The 22,097-nt window shown below is 41.9% G+C and overlaps 1 protein-coding gene across 1 annotated transcript in view; it reads left to right on the forward strand.

Annotated features, from left to right (window-relative positions):
- The first annotated feature begins 542 nt into the window (after positions 1-542).
- Positions 543-22,097, forward strand: part of DLD (dihydrolipoamide dehydrogenase) — a 29,330-nt gene continuing 7,775 nt past the window's right edge. Inside the window, exons 1-9 of the mRNA XM_032803997.2 lie at positions 543-754; positions 4,064-4,139; positions 8,269-8,348; positions 13,966-14,034; positions 18,149-18,218; positions 18,657-18,757; positions 19,137-19,280; positions 19,490-19,591; positions 21,771-21,961. Of these exons, the coding sequence (XP_032659888.1) occupies positions 716-754; positions 4,064-4,139; positions 8,269-8,348; positions 13,966-14,034; positions 18,149-18,218; positions 18,657-18,757; positions 19,137-19,280; positions 19,490-19,591; positions 21,771-21,961 (872 nt within the window). The 5' untranslated portion in view covers positions 543-715. The remainder of the gene's footprint in view (positions 755-4,063; positions 4,140-8,268; positions 8,349-13,965; positions 14,035-18,148; positions 18,219-18,656; positions 18,758-19,136; positions 19,281-19,489; positions 19,592-21,770; positions 21,962-22,097) is intronic.

Genomic DNA, 22,097 nt, shown 5'->3' on the forward strand with positions numbered 1-22,097 from the left:
ACTGGAAGGAATCAGTACAATTAAATATCAGACAAACCATGTTTGATGTCCTCACACTACATGGGTAAAAAACTCAACATGATGTTTCCAAAACATCACCCCATTGCGATGTTGCTTTGAAGCCCACATATCCCCTTCCGGACATTGTCAGGATGATGTCCTGCCAAAATATTGCATGAAACACATCTGTAACACAGCAAACTGTCCTGTAGCACCTTATAGACAAACAGATGTTTTGGAACATGAGTTTTCGTGGGTGAATACCCACTTCGTCGGATGCATGTAATACAGGCATGCTGGCAAAAGATGAGGTGTTGCCCAATGAAATCTGGAGAGTCCTGGGCCTCCACGGCCAGGGAGCGCCAGTTGTTGGACGCCACATTGCACTGGGCCCTGGAAGCAGGGTGGGGCAGCTGAGCAGCAGCAGCCTTCTCTAGGCCGCGTCTAAAATTTCTAGGCTCTGTAGCTTTAAGAGGCATATCTACATAGCCACGCCCACTGTGGCGGGTCCTGCTAAAGAGCTGCGCCAGCAGGCCGCCTCCGCCAGGGGTCAGTGTTGCGCCCTTGCGTGGGGCTCAGACGACGCCACTCAGTCACAGCATCGTCGCCCCCTCGCCGGGCCTAGTGCGCTTGCGCGAGTCCGCGGAGACCTTGGAGGCGCGGCTGCCAGCGACGAGGCGCTCGGACGCTAGGTTAACGCTGAGGCGGCCGGAAAATGCAGAGCTGGAGCCGGGTCTGCTGCGCCCTCGCCCAGGTAGCGGCCTGGCCCGGCCCGGCCAGCGCGGGCGGGGGGAGCGGCGCTGCAGGCCCGCGTTGGGCCTGCGATACAGACACGGCCTCGGAGCGGGGGGGGAGGCGACCCTCTAGTCCGCTCCGGACCTTGGTCCGGGCCAGCGGGCACCGACCTTCCCCCGGGGCTAGGCCAGCAGGGTGCGGACGTGGAGACCCCCGTCTAGCTCCGAGCTCGGGGGGGCGGGGGCTGCAGCCTGCTCTGTGACCCCTCCCCTCAGCTTGGACTGCGTGTCCCCGTCCCCCTGAGCCGGGCAGGGGGGGTCTGTCCCTGTTCCCCTGCCCCCCATACCTTGAGCTGGGTAGAAGGGATTTCGGTCCCCATCCTCCCCCTTCCCCGCCTCTTGTTTCCCCCATCCCCTGAGCTGGGCAGAGAGGTTTCGGTTCCTGTTCCCCCGTAGCCTGAGCTGGGCAGGGGCCCCCTTGGTGCCTGCTGCTTGTATGTGACCTAAGAGCCCCTTGGGTGCCAACTGGCAAAGGGCTCGCTGTTCTGTAACAGCAGCAACTCTTATCAGGGCTGACAAACTCAGTACATCTAACACCTTGCTGTTACCGTATTTATATAGAACGTTTCATGGTTGATGTCAAGGTGTTACTCCCCAGCAGAGGTGAAAAACTGGTTTTGCCAGACAAACGGATGTATAATCATGGATGTATAGTCACGTCTGCCTAAAATCATACAATATGTAGATTAAGCATAGTAAAACCAACACAGTGTGAGCTACATTTGCTTTCCAAGTCACTGTGAGGATATGAAGACAACTTGGGGCCAGCACACAGGAGAACAAATGGGGGAAGGGGAGAATCTCAGGGCATTGGGGCACAAACAGGCACCAAGATCCCCTCTATGCAGCTCAGAGCATTGGGGGGAAGAGGCACAGTGTGACGTGCTCCAGGGTTAGCCAAGGTTGTAAGGCATCTCACCACTACCTGCCCTTAGTGTGAAGCAGTCTTGTTTATGCCTGCTCTGGCTTAGCTTCCTGAAACCAACAGCCTCTAGGGCCACAAGCACTTACTTCCAGGTCTATGCAGACCTAACCCTTTCTGTGCAAGTTAGTGCTAGGTATACACCAACTCTCTCCACCCCCTTCCCTGTCCCTCAGTGCTCCCTGCAGTAACCAGGACACTGGACACTCACAGTAATTACCAGGTAAGCTGTCCCCAAAGAGACAATGTACACATGGCTTGACTGGTACCACTCAGGATCAGGTCCTTTGTAACATTACAGCGCTGGAATATATTTATAGTGAAAACAGTCACTTTTATTAACAAAGACTACAATTTGTCATACTGAGAAAAGAAAAGTAGAAACTATTGGTTACACACACACAACAAAGCATAAAATGCAATCCTAGGTCTACATTTTTTTGGGTTACCTTTCCTCTTTAATAAAATAGATCTGCTCCCAAGAACTGAGTCCTTGACAGAGCTGCTGGTTTTCAGGCAAAACCAGGAAAAATGGTTTTAATGAATATCTCCACACTATTCAAGGTATAGGTCCCGAGCTCCGTGTCCAAATCTGGTAGGTGTTGAACAGGAGAGCGGGTAGGGGTGGGGGGTCTCTGCAAGCCGCACTTTAACCGTAAAAGAGCATGTGGCTCGCAAGCCACGTTTTGCCACCCCGATATAGCCTGTTGTTTGAGCCCCTCTTCATCAGCCAGCTCCATAATAACTCTTAAGGCTATTGTGTGGGCCTGTTGGTTTTATTACCCAAGACTTTTATTGCATGTCCTCTGGGATGGTGATTGAAGCATGATGGGACATACGAATCTTTAGTGCATCAGGCACGTACATATCTTGCGATGCCAGCTGCAAGAGTTCCATGGGGACACCTGTTCTGACTTTCTGGTGAAATAAACAAGAAGCAGGCAGCATTATCTGTTGTAAATTGTAACCAAACTTGTTTGTCTGAGTGATTGGCTGAACAAGAAGTAGGACTGAGTGGACTTGCAGGCTCTAAAGTTTTACGTTTTTGTTTTTTTAATACAGTTATTATTTTGTACATAATTAACTTACAAATGAAGAAACTTTCATGCTAGAGATTGCACTAGGGTACTTGTATTAGGTGAATTGAAAAATACTACTACTATTGTTTTTTTTTTTTAGTGGAAATACTTGTCATCAAAAATAAATATAAAGTGAGCACTGTATTCTCCATTGTAATTGAAATCAATATATTTGAAAATGTAGAAAACATCCAGAAATATTTAAATGCATGATATTCTCTTCTTGTTTAACAGCACAAGTAATCGTGATTAATTTTTTTAATTGCTTGACAGCTCTAGATTTTTTTTGTTGCTTTCCCTGAATACACTCTTCGTAATTATCCCTAGGTTTAAACCAAAGCCTGTCTTACTCTCTCCCCATATTTATAGGTACGGTTAGTGAGTGAGATAAGAGGAAATGTTGCTTATCCTCTTAAACAACTGAACTGTGGATAAGGGGTAAAATGACTGTTCCCTACCTGTCTCCCATTCGGGAAGTAACTGTAAAATTGAGCAATAAGATGGTCTATTATTGAATTGCCCCACAGTCCTTCCACAGAAAAGTTTGAATGGGGTTTTGTAATCTGTACTGCCATTATTTACTATCTGATAATGCCTTCTGTATAGTAGCTTTCCTAAAAGAAAAGAACAATCCCTGCTCTGAGGCACTCACAATATAAGGGCAGAGGATGGGGAAAGGAGTACAGCATATTAGTAGAGTGTTCAAAGCCACATATGGGAAATGTATTTATATAGGTTTTGTTTTCCATAGGAATTACAATGCTAGTTGCACATCTAGTCTGGAGATCTCCAACAGTGATCAGTATCATATGCTCAGAGGAAGTTGCAAGATACCATGTAGTTAACAGTTACAGGATAATAAGGGTTGTTTCTTCCTAATCCTAGCAGTTAGTAGCTGGTTTGTGCTGTGAAACAGGTTTTGATTCTTGTGTGTTAGATGCTATGCATGCATGTGGTAAGGGACAGTTCCTGCCCTGAAGATCTTAGAATCTAAGTGGACACAATAAAGGTTAGAATGGAAATAGAGGTACAGAAAGATGAAATGATTTGCTGTAGAAAGCACAGCAGATTAGTGGCAGAGCTAGGTTTTCCGTATCCCAGAGCAGTGCGCTATCCACTGAACTTACTTCTGCTACCGTTTTTTTTTTTTTTTAGTCTATGTAATGTAACTGGATTTTCTAATGAAACAGATTGTGAGAAGTTGCTGATTCTTATACAGTTATTTTCTTTATGGAGAAAGTTAAACTTTTGTTTTTTTCCCTCTCTAGAGAAGCCATTTTAGTCGAATCCATCATGGCCTACAGGGGATTTGTGCAGTGTCACTGAGGAGCTATGCTGATCAAGGTAAATTTTGATTGCTGTAAAATAGCTTTCAGGAGACAAAGTTGTATTTCAAATTGAGGCCCCAATCTTACAAGTGATTCTGCAGCCACAAGAGCCCATCCATGTGGAGACAATTGTACCATCCCGGTTGATGGTATGAGTGGTTCTTAAACTTTTGTATTGGTGACCCCTTTCACATAGCAAGCCTCTGAATGCGACCCCCTTAGATTAAAAAACACATTTTTAAATATTTAACACTATTATGAATGCTGGAGGTAAAGCAGGGTTTGGGGGTGGAGGCTGACTGCACACAACCCCCATGTAATAACCTTGTGACCCCCTGTTTGAGAACCCTTGTTTCTACAGCATAGATATTAGGTTACAGCATGCAGTGGATTGGATTGACTATACTAATCATTTATACAACATTATTGTTAGAGGTTAAAATAAACTAGTTTTGGCGGGGACAGGTGAGCAAAGCCCACAGGTAAGTGGGGAACATGAAGACCTGGGAGATGGGTCAGAAACAAGAGGGATCGTGGGCTATAATGGCAGAGAGAAAGGAGGGTCAGGGCAAAACTGGGAGGCAAGATCAAACCAGTATCTTAGATGCCTATATACAAATGCGAGAAGTATGGGTAATAAGCAGGAAGAACTGGAAGTGCTAATAAATAAATACAACTATGACATTGTTGGCATCACTGAAACTTGGTGGGATAATACACATGATTGGAATGTTGGTGTGGATGGGTATAGTTTGCTCAGGAAGGATAGACAGGGGAAAAAGGGAGGAGGTGTTTCCTTATATATTAAAAATGTACACACTTGGACTGAGGTGGAGATGGACATAGGAGACGGAAGTGTTGAGAGTCTCTGGGTTAGGATAAAAGGGGTAAAAAACAAGGGTGATGTCGTGCTAGGAGTCTACTACAGGCCACCTAACCAGGTGGAAGAGGTGGATGAGGCTTTTTTTAAACAACTAACAAAATCATCCAAAGCCCAAGATTTGGTGGTGATGGGGGACTTCAACTATCCAGATATATGTTGGGAAAATAACACCGCGGGGCACAGACTATCCAATAAGTTCCTGGACTGCATTGCAGACAACTTTTTATTTCAGAAGGTTGAAAAAGCTACTAGGGGGGAAGCTGTTCTAGACTTGATTTTAACAAATAGGGAGGAACTCGTTGAGAATTTGAAAGTAGAAGGAAGCTTGGGTGAAAGTGATCATGAAATCATAGAGTTTGCAATTCTAAGGAAGGGTAGAAGGGAGTACAGCAAAATAGAGACAATGGATTTCAGGAAGGCGGATTTTGGTAAGCTCAGAGAGCTGATAGGTAAGGTCCCATGGGAATCAAGACTGAGGGGAAAAACAACTGAGGAGACTTGGCAGTTTTTCAAAGGGACACTATTAAGGGCCCAAAAGCAAGCTATTCCGATGGGTAGGAAAGAGAGAAAATGTGGCAAAAGACCACCTTGGCTTAACCACGAGATCTTGCATGACCTACAAAATAAAAAGGAGTCATATAAAAAATGGAAACTAGGTCAGATTACAAAGGATGAATATAGGCAAATAACACAGGAATGCAGGGGCAAGATTAGAAAGGCAAAGGCACAAAATGAGCTCAAACTAGCTATGGGAATAAAGGGAAACAAGAAGACTTTTTATCAATACATTAGAAGCAAGAGGAAGACCAAGGACAGGGTAGGCCCCCTGCTCAGTGAGGAGGGAGAAACAGTAACCGGAAACTTGGAAATGGCAGAGATGCTTAATGACTTCTTTGTTTCGGTCTTCACTGAGAAGTCTGAAGGAATGTCTAACATAGTGAATGCTTATGGGAAGGGGGTAGGTTTAGAAGATAAAATAAAAAAAGAGCAAGTTAAAAATCACTTAGAAAAGTTAGATGCCTGCAAGTCACCAGGGCCTGATGAGATGCATCCTAGAATACTCAAGGAGTTAATAGAGGAGGTATCTGAGCCTCTAGCTATTATCTTTGGAAAGTCATGGGAGACGGGAGAGATTCCAGAAGACTGGAAAAGGGCAAATATAGTGCCCATCTATAAAAAGGGAAATAAAAACAACCCAGGAAACTACAGACCAGTTAGTTTAACTTCTGTGCCAGAGAAGATAATGTAGCAAGTAATTAAAGAAATCATCTGCAAACACTTGGAAGGTGGTAAGGTGATAGGGAATAGCCAGCATGGATTTGTAAAGAACAAATTGTGTCAAACCAATCTGATAGCTTTCTTTGATAGGATAACGAGCCTTGTGGATAAGGGAGAAGCGGTGGATGTGGTATACCTAGACTTTAGTAAGGCATTTGATGCAGTCTTGCATGATATTCTTATTGGCAAACTAGGCAAATACAACTTAGATGGGGCTACTATAAGGTGGGTGCATAACTGGCTGGATAACCGTACTCAGAGAGTAGTTATTAATGGCTCCCAATCCTGCTGGAAAGGTATAACAAGTGGGGTTCCGCAGGGGTCTGTTTTGGGACCGGTTCTGTTCAATATCTTCATCAAAGACTTAGATGTTGGCATAGAAAGTACGCTTATTAAGTTTGCAGACGATACCAAACTGGGAGGGATTGCAACTGCTTTGGAGGACAGGGTCAAAATTCAAAATGATCTGGACAAATTGGAGAAATGGTCTGAGGTAAACCGGATGAAGTTCAATAAAGACAAATGCAAAGTGCTCCACTTAGGAAGGAACAATCAGTTTCACACATACAGAATGGGAAGAGACTGTCTAGGAAGGAGTATGGCAGAAAGAGATCTAGGGGTCATAGTGGACCACAAGCTAAATATGAGTCAACAGTGTGATACTGTTGCAAAAAAAGCAAACGTGATTCTGGGATGCATTAACAGGTGTGTTGTAAACAAGACACGAGAAGTCATTCTTCCACTCTACTCTGCACTGGTTAGGCCTCAACTGGAGTATTGTGTCCAGTTCTGGGCACCGCATTTCAAGAAAGATGTGGAGAAATTGGAGAGGGTCCAGAGAAGAGCAACAAGAATGATTAAAGGTCTTGAGAACATGACCTATGAAGGAAGGCTGAAAGAATTGGGTTTATTTAGTTTGGAAAAGAGAAGACTGAGAGGGGACATGATAGCAGTTTTCAGGTATCTAAAAGGGTGTCGTCAGGAGGAGGGAGAAAACTTGTTCACCTTAGCCTCTAATGATAGAACAAGAAGCAATGGGCTTAAACTGCAGCAAGAGAGATTTAGGTTGGACATTAGGAAAAAGTTTCTAACTGTCAGAGTAGTTCAACACTGGAATCAGTTGCCTAGGGAGGTTGTGGAATCTCCATCTCTGGAGATATTTAAGAGTAGGTTAGATAAATGTTAGGGATGGTCTAGACTGTATTTGGTCCTGCCATGAGGGCAGGGGACTGGACTCGATGACCTCTCGAGGTCCCTTCCAGTCCTAGAGTCTATGAATCTATGAATAATCAGATATGCCATTTTTCTTACATTGCACAAATGATGTGGAAGGGTTGCTTTTGTTAATCTTTCTATGGTCTGGGAGCTAAATATATAGACTCTGCTTCAATCCCAGTTTCTCTTGATTGTTGAGCATGAGATGTTTAACCTAAACCTGTTCTCGTACAATGTAAAGGTGTAATATTAGTCTATCAGCATTTTCCTTATTTTTTTTTAATATCTGTAATTATGCCACATGACACATTCAAGACCTTTCTTGTAACAGTTTTTTCAAAGGCAGTTAAACGTAACTACAGATACCTTTGTCCAAATTCTACGAAGATTTATAGTATATGCAATCCCAGAGTAGATGCAAGGAATGCAGGTCAGACCAGAATTTAGTCCCTTTACCTCAATTCACAATGGTTTTGTTCTCAAATCTGTAAGAGTGATTGTTTTTATTTACAGAACAAATAGTGCCTCTGAACCATTCCATTTTTTGATTCAGGTGGTTGCTTTCGGTAGTCAAAATTTACCTGTCTAAATTAATTGAACAGCACCCTCATTTTTAAAAACTAGCTACTCAATCTGTGGGTAGTCAATGTGTGGAACTATCTCAGAATGTTGCAGGCTAGGTATTCCTATAGTAAAACTAAAATAAACCTACATTATAGCAAGAAAAGTAACTTGATAACATTTAAAAATTTTGTGTTTTTTCTTTTAGCTGATGTTGACATTACAGTTATTGGTTCTGGGCCTGGAGGATATGTTGCTGCTATCAAAGCAGCTCAACTTGGCTTTAAGGTAAGAGAGAACTTGTGCTGGATAAACTGGGTAATATAGCACTAATCCAGATAAATTCAGTAGGGGTTCTTGCAACACTGGAAAAATGAAGTTCCCTGTCACTGGGCAACCCTGAGTTGGAGCACCCTCCTGACGCAGGCTGTGTTCTGGCAGGCACACCTGCCTCAGTTTCTCTTCAGCCTCTCCCAAAATAATCCAAAGCATCTTCCCAAGTAATAATATAGCTGGGGGAAGGGGAGGGATTACAGAAGTCTCATGCATATAAATCATAACAAAATAAGCCCTAACACCGTAATCCAGATTTCACCAGCATAGTCCAATGAGTACATGCAACATACTGTCTTGGCAGCCACCACCATGCCCCGACTCTCCTGCGCAGTCCACCTCAGCCCTTTCAACTGGATTGCAAGCCTGATCTTCCCAGCGGGAAACACCTTGCTGGGAGCATCCTTTCTAGGGGAATATCCCTCCTCCTGTCACTCTCATGGTTCATGTGGTTCCACCCTCCTAGCCCTGAAGATGTCAGTGAGTAAGCCCCTCTGCTGCTCCTCTGCCTTCAGCCTGAGACTTCGGCCAGCAGGCAGCCCCCATTGCTGCTGCTCCTGCCTTGAGGCCTCTCCACCCCTCTGGCCCAGCCAGTAAGCACCTGTTGCTGTTATCCTGCTTCATCTTTCTCCCAGCTCCCAAACATAGTCTCCTAGCCAATTCCTCCCTCTTCCGACGGAGGGCCTACAGAGCTTTCCACCCTGCAGACTCTCTCTCCCAGGCAACTGTCATCTGCCCTTCCAAATAGAACCAGTCTGTTCAGATTCTCAGGATTTCCTCTCACTGAGTCTCTCCTATATAGTCCACACATGCTTGCTCACCCTTTTAACAGGCAAAATGGGAGCATCTGCACTGTTTTTCCAGGGTTGTTTGTAGCTTGGGACACCCACACTGTGAGAACTTGATTTCATTTCCAGATTATATAAGAACTAGTTATTACCATTAGTGTTCTTCATCATTAGAGCTCAGCATTTTACAGAGGTCAGTATCATTTCCCCCATTCTACAGATGTGAAAACTGAGGCACAGTTAGGGAGGAAATGACTTGTCCAAGATGACCCGAAAGCCCATGGCACTAGAACCCAGATTTCCCATGTCCAGTCCAGTGCTGTATCCACTAGACTATGCTGTAGATTAACGTCCTTAACTTTGTCTTAAGCAGACGCTGTAGAGGCACCATTTTTCATGTTGGTTTGTTAGTATCTTTTGAACTTTGATTATTAAAATAAGTCATAGTTGATTTTTGTCACTCGGCGTGAGGGCCGTCAAATTAGCTTAATTTTTATTTAGAATTTATAGATTAGACGGAAACCAATGGTAAACAGTAGTCATTACGAGGTGAAACAGCTACATTTTAAATACAATGAATTAAATTGGAGAGGGAAGCATATTTATAAAAGTAGTAAAGAGAATGCCAAGAGGAAAAGTAGTTTTCTCCCCAAAAATAAAACTGTTGGGTTTTAATCAAAAGCAACTTTTAAGCAATCTGCCAAAAAGGATCAGAATGAATAACAAATTTAGTGCCTAACTGCTGAGAGATTCTGTGAAGATGACTGAGAGAACGCCAATAAAAATAATATCCAAGTCTTATGTAGCGCTTTTCATATGTAAATGCAGGATTTCCTGGAACTCATCACCACATTCATTTATTCTGAAAAACAAAAATTGATGGAAAGAGAGAATTATTAGTGTGGTTAAGAGCAGTGGAAATATGCCACTGCAATGAAGCCAAAGTTATTTAATGCCAGAGTGACCGGTTAAGTACTGTTTGTCATGAACATGAATAAAGATGACTTGGGGCTATATTAAATACATGGACTGAATGTTGGAGATGAGACTATAGATATAGATTATCCTAGATGTAACTTACATGCATGAGCTTGTTCTTTTTGCTATTCCCTCTGCCTCCTTTGAATGTCCTTTATGAACAAAGCTGCTTTCATGTGATGAGTACTAGTTATTCGTAACTTAGACAGATGATTCAAGTGACCTCTGTTTCACTCTCTGAACAGTGGGAAGTAAATGAGTTTTCTAGAGTAGTTTTTTAAAATATTGAGAGATGAAAAAATATTTTTCTAAAGATATTATCACAGTTCAGAACAACTGCCCTATGTTTTCCCTCAGTGGTTCATCCATCAAGGGCACCCACTCTTAGGTTTCTAGCTCCTCAGCTGTTGCCTCTCTTGGATGGAGACCCACATCTCACTCCCCTGTGACCAGGGTTGTCCAGGCTGCCCAGTTCCCTGCCTTCACTGTGTATTTCCCTGTAAAGATGGTCTGCCTAGATAGACCTACTTGCTTTCTCTTCAGAGACTGGTAACAGAGGTTGCTCTGCGTAGATGTTACCACACAGTTCTTTCTAAGCAAGCCTGCTTCATTCTTAATCCCCATCTCTGGGGTTTAACTTACTTCAACAGTTAGGTAAGGTTTAACTTAATTCAGTGAGGTTTGTTCAGGATATTGCAGCCTGTTGTCAGTGTGTCACATCTCAGCACGATTCTCACTTCATGAACATAGCTTTACTGGTGGAACTCCCTTAGTTTTAAGCACTTTTGTTTTTTTTTAACCTTTTGGAGGGTGATAGTTGCAGAGTATTATTTTCCAGGCCCCTACTGGCTGTCATGTCCCAACTCCACCCAAGTATAAATGCTGCCCTCTGAATGTTCTGATAGGTTTGTTTTGTGACCACAATCCCTACAGCACTGTATGGCTCACTGGCCATTGCACCAGCTTTTTTGAATCTCAGTGATGCCTTGTTAGGGATCCTTTAATATCCTTTTGCTTTCTATGCAGGTCTGGTACAATTGTGCTAAATGAGAATCCATTGCCTCTAGCACTTTGGCCCCTGTCTCAGTGCTTCAGTGCAAACAGTACTGTTGCCTTGACCCTTCCTTTGTGTGTTGGTGGCCAGTACCCTGGTATGACTGAGGTTTTTTGTTTGTTTGTGTTTCCCAGAATTGACGCACCAATACCTGAATTAACGTGCTTAGCACTACCGCTTTTACTGGGAGCCTTAAAGCTACTTGGCTCCCTAGTTCCTGTTCCATTCTTTTGATGCTACATTTGTTTTTGTGGCTCTATGCTTGCTTCTCTTTTGGTCCAATGTTTCCTTCGAGACATTTATACATGATGCGTTGTGTCAGGTGTGACATCTAAGGAGGGAGTTTTCAAACCTGATCAGTCTGCATTGTCTGCCTCAGACTCATCTGTGGTGTGCAGAGGTACTGAATATGTTTGGATGCGTTATGCTAAGCATTGAAGAAACATGTGTTGTGCCTTCAAGCCCTCCTTGAGGTGATCCAGTGGGAGACTCCTCTCAATCTGGCATAAGGAGGAATGGAGTTATTTGAAGTTTAAGCTCTTAAAGCAAAAACCTGATTCAGCCAAATCCATTGCACCCCAACATTGAGTGTTAGTGCTACCTGCATTGACATAGGCCGTGGTCCCCATTAAGACCAGTGTGGTGACTTTACCCTTGAAGCAGCATGTGTTGTGGTTGAAGCAGAGGGTTCCAGTAAGTAATGGCTTCTCGTTGTACTAGGTGAGGCCTTGGCACTTGTAGTTGATGGTGCTTAGAGAAATGGCTCACTGGATGAGACAGTCTCCACTTGAGATAAAGGCAGGAGGTGCCAGAAGGGAGCTAGTAGCTCCCTAAGGCAGCAGTCAAAAAGATATTGGATTGCCCCTCTTGCATTCACGTGCTTGAAGGGCGATTGGAAGAATCTGTGCTCAATACAAGAAATTCTGTCCTTAACAATGGTGCTTCATGCACTGGCACAGCCATCACTGGTTCTTATGAAAGCATTTATGACACCATTGCCTAGTGAATTCCAGTCACCTGACTGAGGGCTTGTTGACAGTTAGGATGATGAGAGCTGCTGTTTGGATTCAGATGAGACAGAAAAGTCATCTGATACCGAGTACATCACTGTGGAGAAGCACCAAGACAGTGAGTCTGGAGGGGAGAATCCTGCCTTTCCTCAATCCTTGCAGAAACTGTTCAAGACAGCTACTTCTAACTGAAGCTGGTCAAGGAATCTACAAGGACTATATCTTAGAGGTATCTTGGCCTGGAAGCCCTGTTCAAAAGGGTTACCATGCATTTGTGTCCTGTTTTGGACCAGCCTATGAATAATGCGGGGCTGAATGTAGCTGCTATGGTCTTGAAGGCAGCTGAATAAAAGTTTTAGCTTCAAAACATAGCTTCAGTAAGTCCCTGTTCTGGGCTTTCCAGCAGCTCTTCAACATCATAGAATTATAGAATATCATGGTTGGAAGGGACCTCAGGAGGTCGTCTAGTCCAACCCCCTGCTCAAAGAAGGACTGATCCCCAGATAGATTTTTGCCCCATCCCTAAATGGCCCCCTCATGGATTGAGCTCACAACCCTGAGTTTAACAGACCAATGCTCAAACTACTGAGCTATCCCTCCCCCCTAGGTTCAGGAGTGGTTTTCATCTTCACACTCAAAATGGAAAAGATCAATCAGTGATTATGCTATTATATAGGAAGGGAAAGGGGCTTAAACTTAAACCTTGTTTTAGCAGTTTTAATGCTAACGTCTCAATTGCTTTGGCAGAAAATGAGCAATTTAAGGAAATGGTTGAAGCACTTCACCCGGAGAGTCTCCTCCAGACAGAGTTAAACTTACAGCTCCCAAAATGAGGGGCTCCCCTGTTGAACCCTGTGCACTCCAGAACTTGTTTGCAAGGAGGCGAGGCCAAGATTTCTTGTTTCCAAGAAAAGTTTTGTTTTCTTTCCAAGTGTCCCTTCTTTGTTAGCCAATTTTTGCACAGGGTTTTGTTCCTGACTGATGCCTTTCTGGAGACTTGTATGTTGTGTGATGATGGATTTTGAAGAGATAGATCTCTTCTATCCATCCTCTCTTCCTCCCTGTTTAAACAGTGGGCATTGGCCTTGTTATGGCTGCTAGAGGAGTTTTATTTTCATTTTTCTTCTGAGATATCCCTAGAACTTCTTACTCTTGAAGTTAGAATCCCACAAGGTGGCGATATTTTTATAGAGGGAAACATTACTTGCCTTGTAATTTTCTCTCAATATGGAGAAGATCATTTGACAAGATTTACTCACCAATCCATTCCCCTCAGTGTTAAAGGTTCTCTTTTTACTTGTCTTTCCCTATTTCACCTTGTTTTTCATTATTCTGAGGCATTTTTTGATCCTATGTCAATTTAATTCAAGGCAATCATCTTTCAGAGAGCTTCAACTCCTGCTCAGTTGAAAGAACTTATTGAAATACTTGAAGGAGGAGGGCAGTGTTTATACTTCTTTACAAGTATAAATGGTGACAGTGGGTTACCCTGCTGTCCTTGCTCAAAAAGTATTTGTTTTAAAAAAATAGAGAGAGGGAGAGAGAGAGAAGAGCTAGGAGAGTTCAAATCAGTCTCCAGCTAAACCCAGGAACAAGAATCCTGCACAATATCTTGTGAGAAGTAGAATTACAGGATGAGTAATTTTCCTTTGTCATTGGAATTCATTGAGATTTTCAAATCTGCTTTTAGGAAATATAAATGTAGTATGGCTCTAAAAGGGTTTTCTCCTCTTCTGTTCCAGACTGTGTGTGTAGAGAAAAATGAAACGCTGGGTGGAACCTGTTTGAATGTTGGCTGTATTCCTTCCAAGGCAAGTGTGCATTTATCTCTAATTGGTATCATGTTTTCACTGTGGATTTGAATGGTGATGCAGTGTGAAGAGATCCTCAGATGGTGTAAATTGTCATAGTTCCATTGACTAGAATGGAAAAAGAAGGGGAATGGATAGCAACATAAGGAAAGAGAAACAGATTTATTTCAGAGCACCAATGAGCTGACAAGATTAATATGGCGTTAACCAACTAAACACAATCAAGTCTCTTATACTAGAAACATTATGATTACCAACAATGAGTCCTGTGGCACCTTAAAGACTAACAGATGTATTGGAGCATAAGCTTTCGTGGGTGAATACTCGCTTCGTCAGACACGCGTCTGACGAAGTGAGTATTCACCCACGAAAGCTTATGCTCCAATACATCTGTTAGTCTTTAAGGTGCCACAGGACTCATTGTTGCTTTTTACAGATCCAGACTAACACGGCTACCCCTCTGATACTTCACACTATGATTACCGCAGATGATCAATTCTTTAAACCTCTAGCATGAGTGAGCTTATTCTGAAAGGGCTTGCAGCATTAAGTCAAAGATGGTCATAATGCTGTTTCTGCATTGATAAATGAGTGAGCCTTTTATGGTTCATAGTCACTTAGTGTCTATTTTCAGGTTGTTGGCTGTTGTAATAGGTCATCTTGAGATGTTCTTGGAAAGGAAAATTCCCATTTCAGATGATTTGCTATTGGGATACTGCAGCTAATATTGCCCCATGTCTGTTGTAATGTGTTTACACATATTTTATATAGATTTACAAACTAACTTGTCTTTTTCCTTTTCTGTTGTGAAAAAAATTGTTTTGTGAAGTTATTTCCTGTCATCTGATAACATACTTTGCCACATTGGTAATTATTTCTATTTTCTCATTCTGACTTCTTTGTCTGCTTAGAAAAGAAAAAACATCATTACAAGCCTCCCATCTGAACCAATCTTTCAAAGCCCACTTGGTTGGGAGGAATATCTCTGGGGTTTGTTTTGTTTTTGTTTTATTGATGGAATTTAAACCCAAGGTCTTAAGCACATCCAGTCATTAAAAATCCCCATTTCATTCCTGGTCTCAATAGTGGTGTTTTGGACAAATTTCCAATCTGGGTAATTGTATTTTACTTAAATTCCCCTTGAAGTTTCAGTTGAACACAATAATCTTTGCTCCCGATTTAAGCTATGGTGCAGAGATGTTGCTCTGTGCTGTTAAAAGAGCTGTTGTTTCAGTGGTGAATGAAGTGATCCCAGTATAGAATTTATCTTTTTAAGTTTCTAAAGCACTTGGAGATCCTTCAAGATGAGAGGCTTTGGGAGCAGCACATGATGCAAGATATATTTTATCTGTCACTTGGGAGCTATAGTTAGGGCTCTGGCTCTGTCACGGATTCTGTGACTTCATAAAACCTCCGTGACTTCATAAAACCTCCATGACTTCTGCAGTGGCCAGTGTGGCTGACCCCTGGGCCGCCCGAGCAGCTGGCCCCAGGGACAATCACGCTGGCCGCTGCTGGAGCGGCTCTGCAGCCAGCCACACTGGCCCTTCTCTGGCGGCCCCAGGCAGCTGGCTCCGGGGACTGCCAATGTGGCTGGCCTCGGGAACTGCCTGAGCAGCGGTCCCGGGGTGGCCAGAGCAGCAGCTGTGTTTCGTCGACCCCCCCCCAGCAGTCGCTGGAGCAGCAGTGGACCCTCCACAGCTTTCCCCTCCCCAGTGATGGCCAGAGCAGCAGCAGGCCCCTGGGGCTGCGTTCCCCCCTCCCCACCCAGAGCAGCTGGTGGCCCCTCTGGGGCTTCCCCCCTGCCCCTCAGCCGCAGTTCAATCAGGGTTATTTATGATGCAAGTCATGACCAGGTCATGGTCCGTGATTTTTTTGTTTCTTGCCCGTGACCTGTCTATGACTTCTACTAAAAATATCCGTGATTAAATCATAGCCTTAGCTATAGTTATATGGGTAGCTCTGTGGTTCCAACCTAACTTCTCCACTTGCAGAAATAGGGTAAGAATTGTGAAGTGGGATTTATGCCCAGCTCCTAGGTCTTCTCCTGAGGCCATTTGTAACTGCCCTGTGTAATAGGGAGTGCTGAATAGGAAGTAGTACTGAATCCAAACTACCAGATTGACCGCAACACTGAGAACATGTGCAATATTTTTCATTACAAATTGCGCTCACAGCATGCAAGTGAATAACATAACAGACACAATGATAAACTGTCTCTCACTGTTTCAAATTCAAGTTTTTACTAAATCTCCATGGTAATGCATTCATAGCAAGAGATCCATTAATATCTAAACAAAAGTTTTTTGCACTGCTTTGTGATACTTAGCTTCTGAGCAAACAGGTACATAGAAGGGCTCAGTGCATTTAAAGTTTAGTAGAAGAAGAATTCTAATATAAATACTGGCACATCTGTTTTTTAATTTTGTAAGTCAGCTGAGCATTCTTCATAACAATCTCTAGTAAAGGTAATAGCTTAACTCTATGCAGTGTAGTAAAAACCTTTCCAGGCATCTTTGCAAATCAAGTTTAGTGGTGAATAGTATTGGGAAATGACCTTTAGGATCTGATTAAGGAGCTTTCACTCTTTTATGTCTTAAATTTATCCTCATTTAAGGTTTTTTATGTACATGCTGTTTGACCTCACGGCTAAACTTAGATGTCATCCACAGTTTATTTTTGAACAAGGAGAAAAAAGGTCTGTTAATAAAAGGAGAGAATAGTCCGTACTCATTAAGGCAATAGTAAGTTATTAAGTTCTCTGGCAAAATCCAATCACAGTAGAAGTGTTGGTGTGTGTTTGTTCATGGCTTATCTAACATAAAAAATTTTTCCTTTCTAATTGCTGAAGACTTACACAGTGATGATGCTGACCGGAGAGTAATTTCTAAGTAGTCACAAATTAAAAAAAACAGTTTGATAAAAATGTTAGTTTTGCACATAGACGCTGCTTACATTTATCTGGTTCACAAAAACAAACCTGATTATCTCAGCCTGACAAACTGTCGTTTTACTCAGAATATATATATAAACTGTATAATCGTAAATATAAATTATGTATTTTTAAGGTTCATTTGCAGCCTCCCATAGTCTCCGTTTTCTAGACTCTGGCATTCTGCAGATTTTTGCTCCTTTGCCCTGTTGCAGATTCACTGAAGTACAAACACGTCATCCTCATGCATCTCCTCGGGCTCTCCACTTCAGAGTACAGTTTAGAATTGTCCTTGTTACAGCAGAACCTCAGAGTTTTGAACACCAGAGTTGTGAACTGACCAGTCAACCACACACCTCATTTGGAACCAGAGTATGCCATCAGGCAGCAGGAGAGACAAAAAAAAAAAAAAAAAGGCAAATACTGTGAAATGTAAACTGCTAAAAAAAAAGGGAAAGCAGCATTTTTCTTCTGCATAGTAATGTTTCAAAGCTGTACTAAATCAGTGTTCAGTTGTACATTTTTAAAAGAACAACCATAATGTTTTGTTCAGAGTTACGAACAACCTCCATTACCGAGGAGTTTGTAACTCTGAAGTAGTATTGTATCAGAAGGACAAATATAACTTATTTTTTGAACTAGGTCTGTTTCCTGCTCCTCCAAGTTTTCCTACATCCTCATGTTCCCTCAGATGTGATATTACATGGTAGGGCAGAGAACAAGACAATTTTCCTCTCAGCTCTTTGTTTCTGGAACATCCTAATTGTGTTTGTCTTGAAGCTCCATATTATTGTAATTCTACGTGATAATCTACTGGGCCAAATTCATGCCTGCTTTAACTCTGTTGAAGTCATCAGAATTAAATGGGGCTTGAATTTGGCTTTTCTGTCTCTCGTTTAATTGTGTCTTAATTTTGTTCTCTATCTGCTTGCAGTTAAACTTTGTAACTGTTTAATGCCAAAAATTTTTGGAAAATGGCTTATATAAAATATACTACATAAAATGAAATTGCGTCCTTTGAATAAAGGTTTCATAGTGATAATAGTGAAAGTGTTTATTGAAAACTAGCGCTAAAATAATTTCTGCTGATGTTGGAATGAACAGTGATCTCAGCTGCTTGAAAGTTTTTAATATGATATGCTCTGATTCCAAACTAATGAATTCTTCTTTTCTGTGTGATAGGCTTTGCTGAACAACTCACATCTGTATCATTTGGCCCATGGAAAGGATTTTGCTAGTAGAGGAATTGAAAGTGAGTATGCTGTACAAGTTAGTGGCATTGCAAACAAGTATGGTTTCATGCAGTGTCTTTTAAATATGCAAATCTTTGACTACTTTAACTGTTTGAATAGGTAGTAAGAAAACTTAGCAGGTTTTCCAGAATCAACTGAAATGTTAGAGACTTGTTTCTATTCCTTAAAATCAGCTTCTTGGATAATTGTGACTTAGAATGTTTCATTATATTACTGCAACAAAATAGAACTGGCCTCCAGCCATATTTGAAAAATATAAGGTTATTTTTTTGTATTTTGATGGCTGAATGCTGTCTTTAGCCCAGTTAGTGGGGGTCATTCCGCACATCTTACTGTGACATACAGAACTCATTTGTTTTCAGATAACTTTTAAGTTAAGAGATGGATAAAGACACTGAAATACAAGGGAAAAGTAAAATTGTATTAAAAAATTATAGTTACAGGAATCCACTTGAATTTAGAGAAGATGATGGAGCAGAAAAATGGTGCAGTGAAGTCTTTGACAGGTGGAATTGCCCATTTGTTTAAACAGAACAAGGTTAGTTTGGGCTGTTTGTCATATTATTTTTTCTAGGTAAATTTCTCCTTTTTTATTAAATCTACTTTTCACCTCAGAGATTAATTAGAATGGGTAATGAATGATCAGCAATGATGGAATTTAACTGCTTCACTTTTCTGAAGACTTGATTATCTGCAGTTCACTATTTTTATATTTAGAGTTATTTTTTCCTTTTCTTAAAAGAAGGGTGTCACATTATTTTCTAGTTTGTAATGTAGTGATATCAAGGTTAGTTCATCAGTGGAGAATTCATGCTTCATCAGAGAGATATTGAGATTCAAGTTATTTTGGTTGTAAAATATTTATGCATTAATTTAAATTGTGAAAGTTTGTATTTTCTGTATTCTCATTTGTAAAGGTCGTACATGTGCCTGGGTTTGGAAAAATAACTGGCAAAAACCAAGTCACCGTATCCAAAGAGGATGGTAGCACTCAGGTTATCAATACAAAGAATATCCTCATAGCCACAGGTTCAGAAGTTTCTCCGTTCCCTGGAATTACGGTATAATTTAAATAATGACCTTTAATGGTACAGTGTTTTTCATTATTGTGTTATTACTGGTTTGGTTTATTGAGTAACAATTTTTTGTAGCTTATTAGTTATTGCAGTGAGATAGCTACTTTAGACAGTTTGAATTTTTTATGTAGTATTCAGAAATTCTGTGTAAATGTCCTTGAGGAGGTAAAAGCTTTCTCTTTGTTCATTATTAGATTGATGAAGACACAATTGTATCATCAACTGGTGCACTATCCCTGAAACAAGTCCCTGAAAAGATGGTTGTAATTGGTGCAGGAGTCATTGGTGTGGAGTTGGTAAGAGGCTTATTCATACAACTTATGCTTCTCGTAGATACAGAAACAGGATGTAACCATTTGGCACAGAATTGCAAATGTTAATCTGTACATTATGTTAGTATTTAATAGGGGATGATATGGCTGAGGGAATCTTTAATGTGAGAGAGAGAGCATGTCCTCTCCAAGTCACTGGTTAGATCATCCCACATTGGCAGTGTGCAAGAGTTGTGATCTGATGGCTGGCTGATAGTCTATATGAAAAGCCAGGTTGTAGTTTAGTTCTCAGTGGACAAGTGTCCACATTATTAAAACTACTGTAACTTGTTGGCAGTCTCAGCAGAGAGTTGAAGGATTGAATGAGCATAAAGGGTGAAGTACATTCTTGCTTCTAAAGCCCTCCCAGTTCAGTGTTATGGGGAAGCTTGCACTGCAGTTGCCCCTGCTGAACCTGCTCTGTACATTAATAGAGAACTTCTCTCTAAAGGGCTGTCATTTTAGCACCTTTAGAAGCATAAACACACTTGCAGCATTTAACATCAGGAAATCTTGTTGATAGGATGTTTATCATCGCTAATAACCAATGGAGTAACTTTGTGGGATTGAAAGAGGCCATGCAGCACTTCTAGGTCTGTCTCCTTTCTCACCCTGTACCCTGCCCATCCCCACATAGATCTACTATTTTAAAAATACGTTCTTTGGCTTACAAAACTATCTTGAAAATTTGGTCAGACCATGCCATAGCCAGCCCAGGCACAAAATCTACTCACCAGCCTTTTACCTTGATTTTAATGGGGAAAAACAGCAATATTTTACTTTCTCTCTGAAGTGTATGGGTGTGAGTGGGGGAAACTTGCTTAGGACAAGTAGGATGATGATGATTATAGCTCTTGCTTTTGCAATTGCTTATGCACTTTTTGGGGCAGTAACTTGGACAGTGAGTTCTCAAGTAAAATTAAAGCTATCTGGTATTGTTTTGATAGGAATCTATTTACAACATTTAATTCTATTGCCAAGGCAACTAGTGAGCTAAGTAGCATGCACAGCCAGTCTGCATGGAAATGAGCTTACGTTATTGTGTGTCCTCCCTTCACCATTCCTGTTCCCCAACTTTTGCATGTTTGTTTCATACACCGTTTGCATCATATTGATCTAGACTAGGGATCTCAAAGTCAAATCACCACAAGGGCCACATGAGGACTAGTACATTGGCCCGAGGGCCGCGTCACTGACACCTTTCCCTAGAACGATACCAAAGTCTAGTCAAAAATGAAAAAAAATGAAGAGTAATACAGTATGCTGTTAAAAGTCAGTGTATTAACTTTTTAAAAACTGTAATGCCAAGAGGGGTTTTAGTAAAATATAAACACCTGTAACTATTCCTTATGTGGTCAGTAACGCTGATAATTATCTACACTAACAGTCTATCAACATAGCTGTAATGGCAGGAACTTTTTAACGTAACTATTCAACAAAATACTTTGCCACTTTTAACAAACATTCTTCCCAACTACTCACAGCAAAGAATCATACATGCTGAACTTCATACCTCAGACTGCTTGTCTAGTCCATGAAGCCCCGCCTCTTCCCACCCCTTCCCCACTCCCATTCCAACCCCTTCCCCAAATCCTCGCCCTGGCCCTGTCTCTTCTCCACCTCCTCTCCTGAGTGCACCACGTCCCCACTCCTCCCCCGTCCCCCCTGGAAAGTCCTAAGTGCCACCAAACAGCTGTTTGGCAGCAGGAAGTGCTGGGAGGTAGGCAGAGGAGTGGGGACGTGGCGCGCTGGAAGAGGAGGGGAGCTTGGCTGCCAATGGAGTCGGCATCTATGGCGGGCTGCAGGAAATAATTCCAGCCCATGGCCGCATGTTTGAGACCCTGACCTAGACTGTAAGGTCTTTGGGATAAGGATTGACTTTTTATTACAAATTTGTACAGCACCTAGCACCACAAGGTCACAGTCCCTGTGACTGTAATACCTGTAATCAATGTAATACGTACATATTCCCAGGTGGAGCTATGGGCACATATCATGTTTATCACCATTATAGTGCCCCAATGAAGGCCTTGTTATGCATTGCCCTATTTTGAAGAACTTACAATCTAAGCAGTAAATATTAAATCATGGAAGATTGCAGTTTCTCTTTCAAAGGTGTTTTTATTTTTAAAAACAAAATAATGGTTTATTGTATTGACTGCAGGGTTCAGTTTGGCAGCGTCTTGGTGCAGATGTGACAGCTGTTGAGTTCTTGGGCCATGTTGGTGGAATGGGTATTGATATGGAGATCTCTAAAAACTTTCAGCGCATCCTTCAGAAACAAGGACTCAAATTTAAACTAAATACCAAGGTTACTGGTGCCACCAAGAGGCCAGATGGAAAGATTGATGTTTCGTAAGTGCTTAACACGTGAAATACAGGACTGATACATCCTTCCCTACCGGAAATCTAACTAAAAGTACAGCTTTAGATTTTGGGTATAATTTACTGTATAAATAAAAGTACAAACAGTGACAGTGGAACTTGAATC

The sequence above is a fragment of the Chelonoidis abingdonii genome, chromosome 1 (genome assembly GCF_003597395.2).
Source record: "Chelonoidis abingdonii isolate Lonesome George chromosome 1, CheloAbing_2.0, whole genome shotgun sequence".
Classification (NCBI taxonomy): Eukaryota; Metazoa; Chordata; order Testudines; family Testudinidae; genus Chelonoidis; species Chelonoidis abingdonii.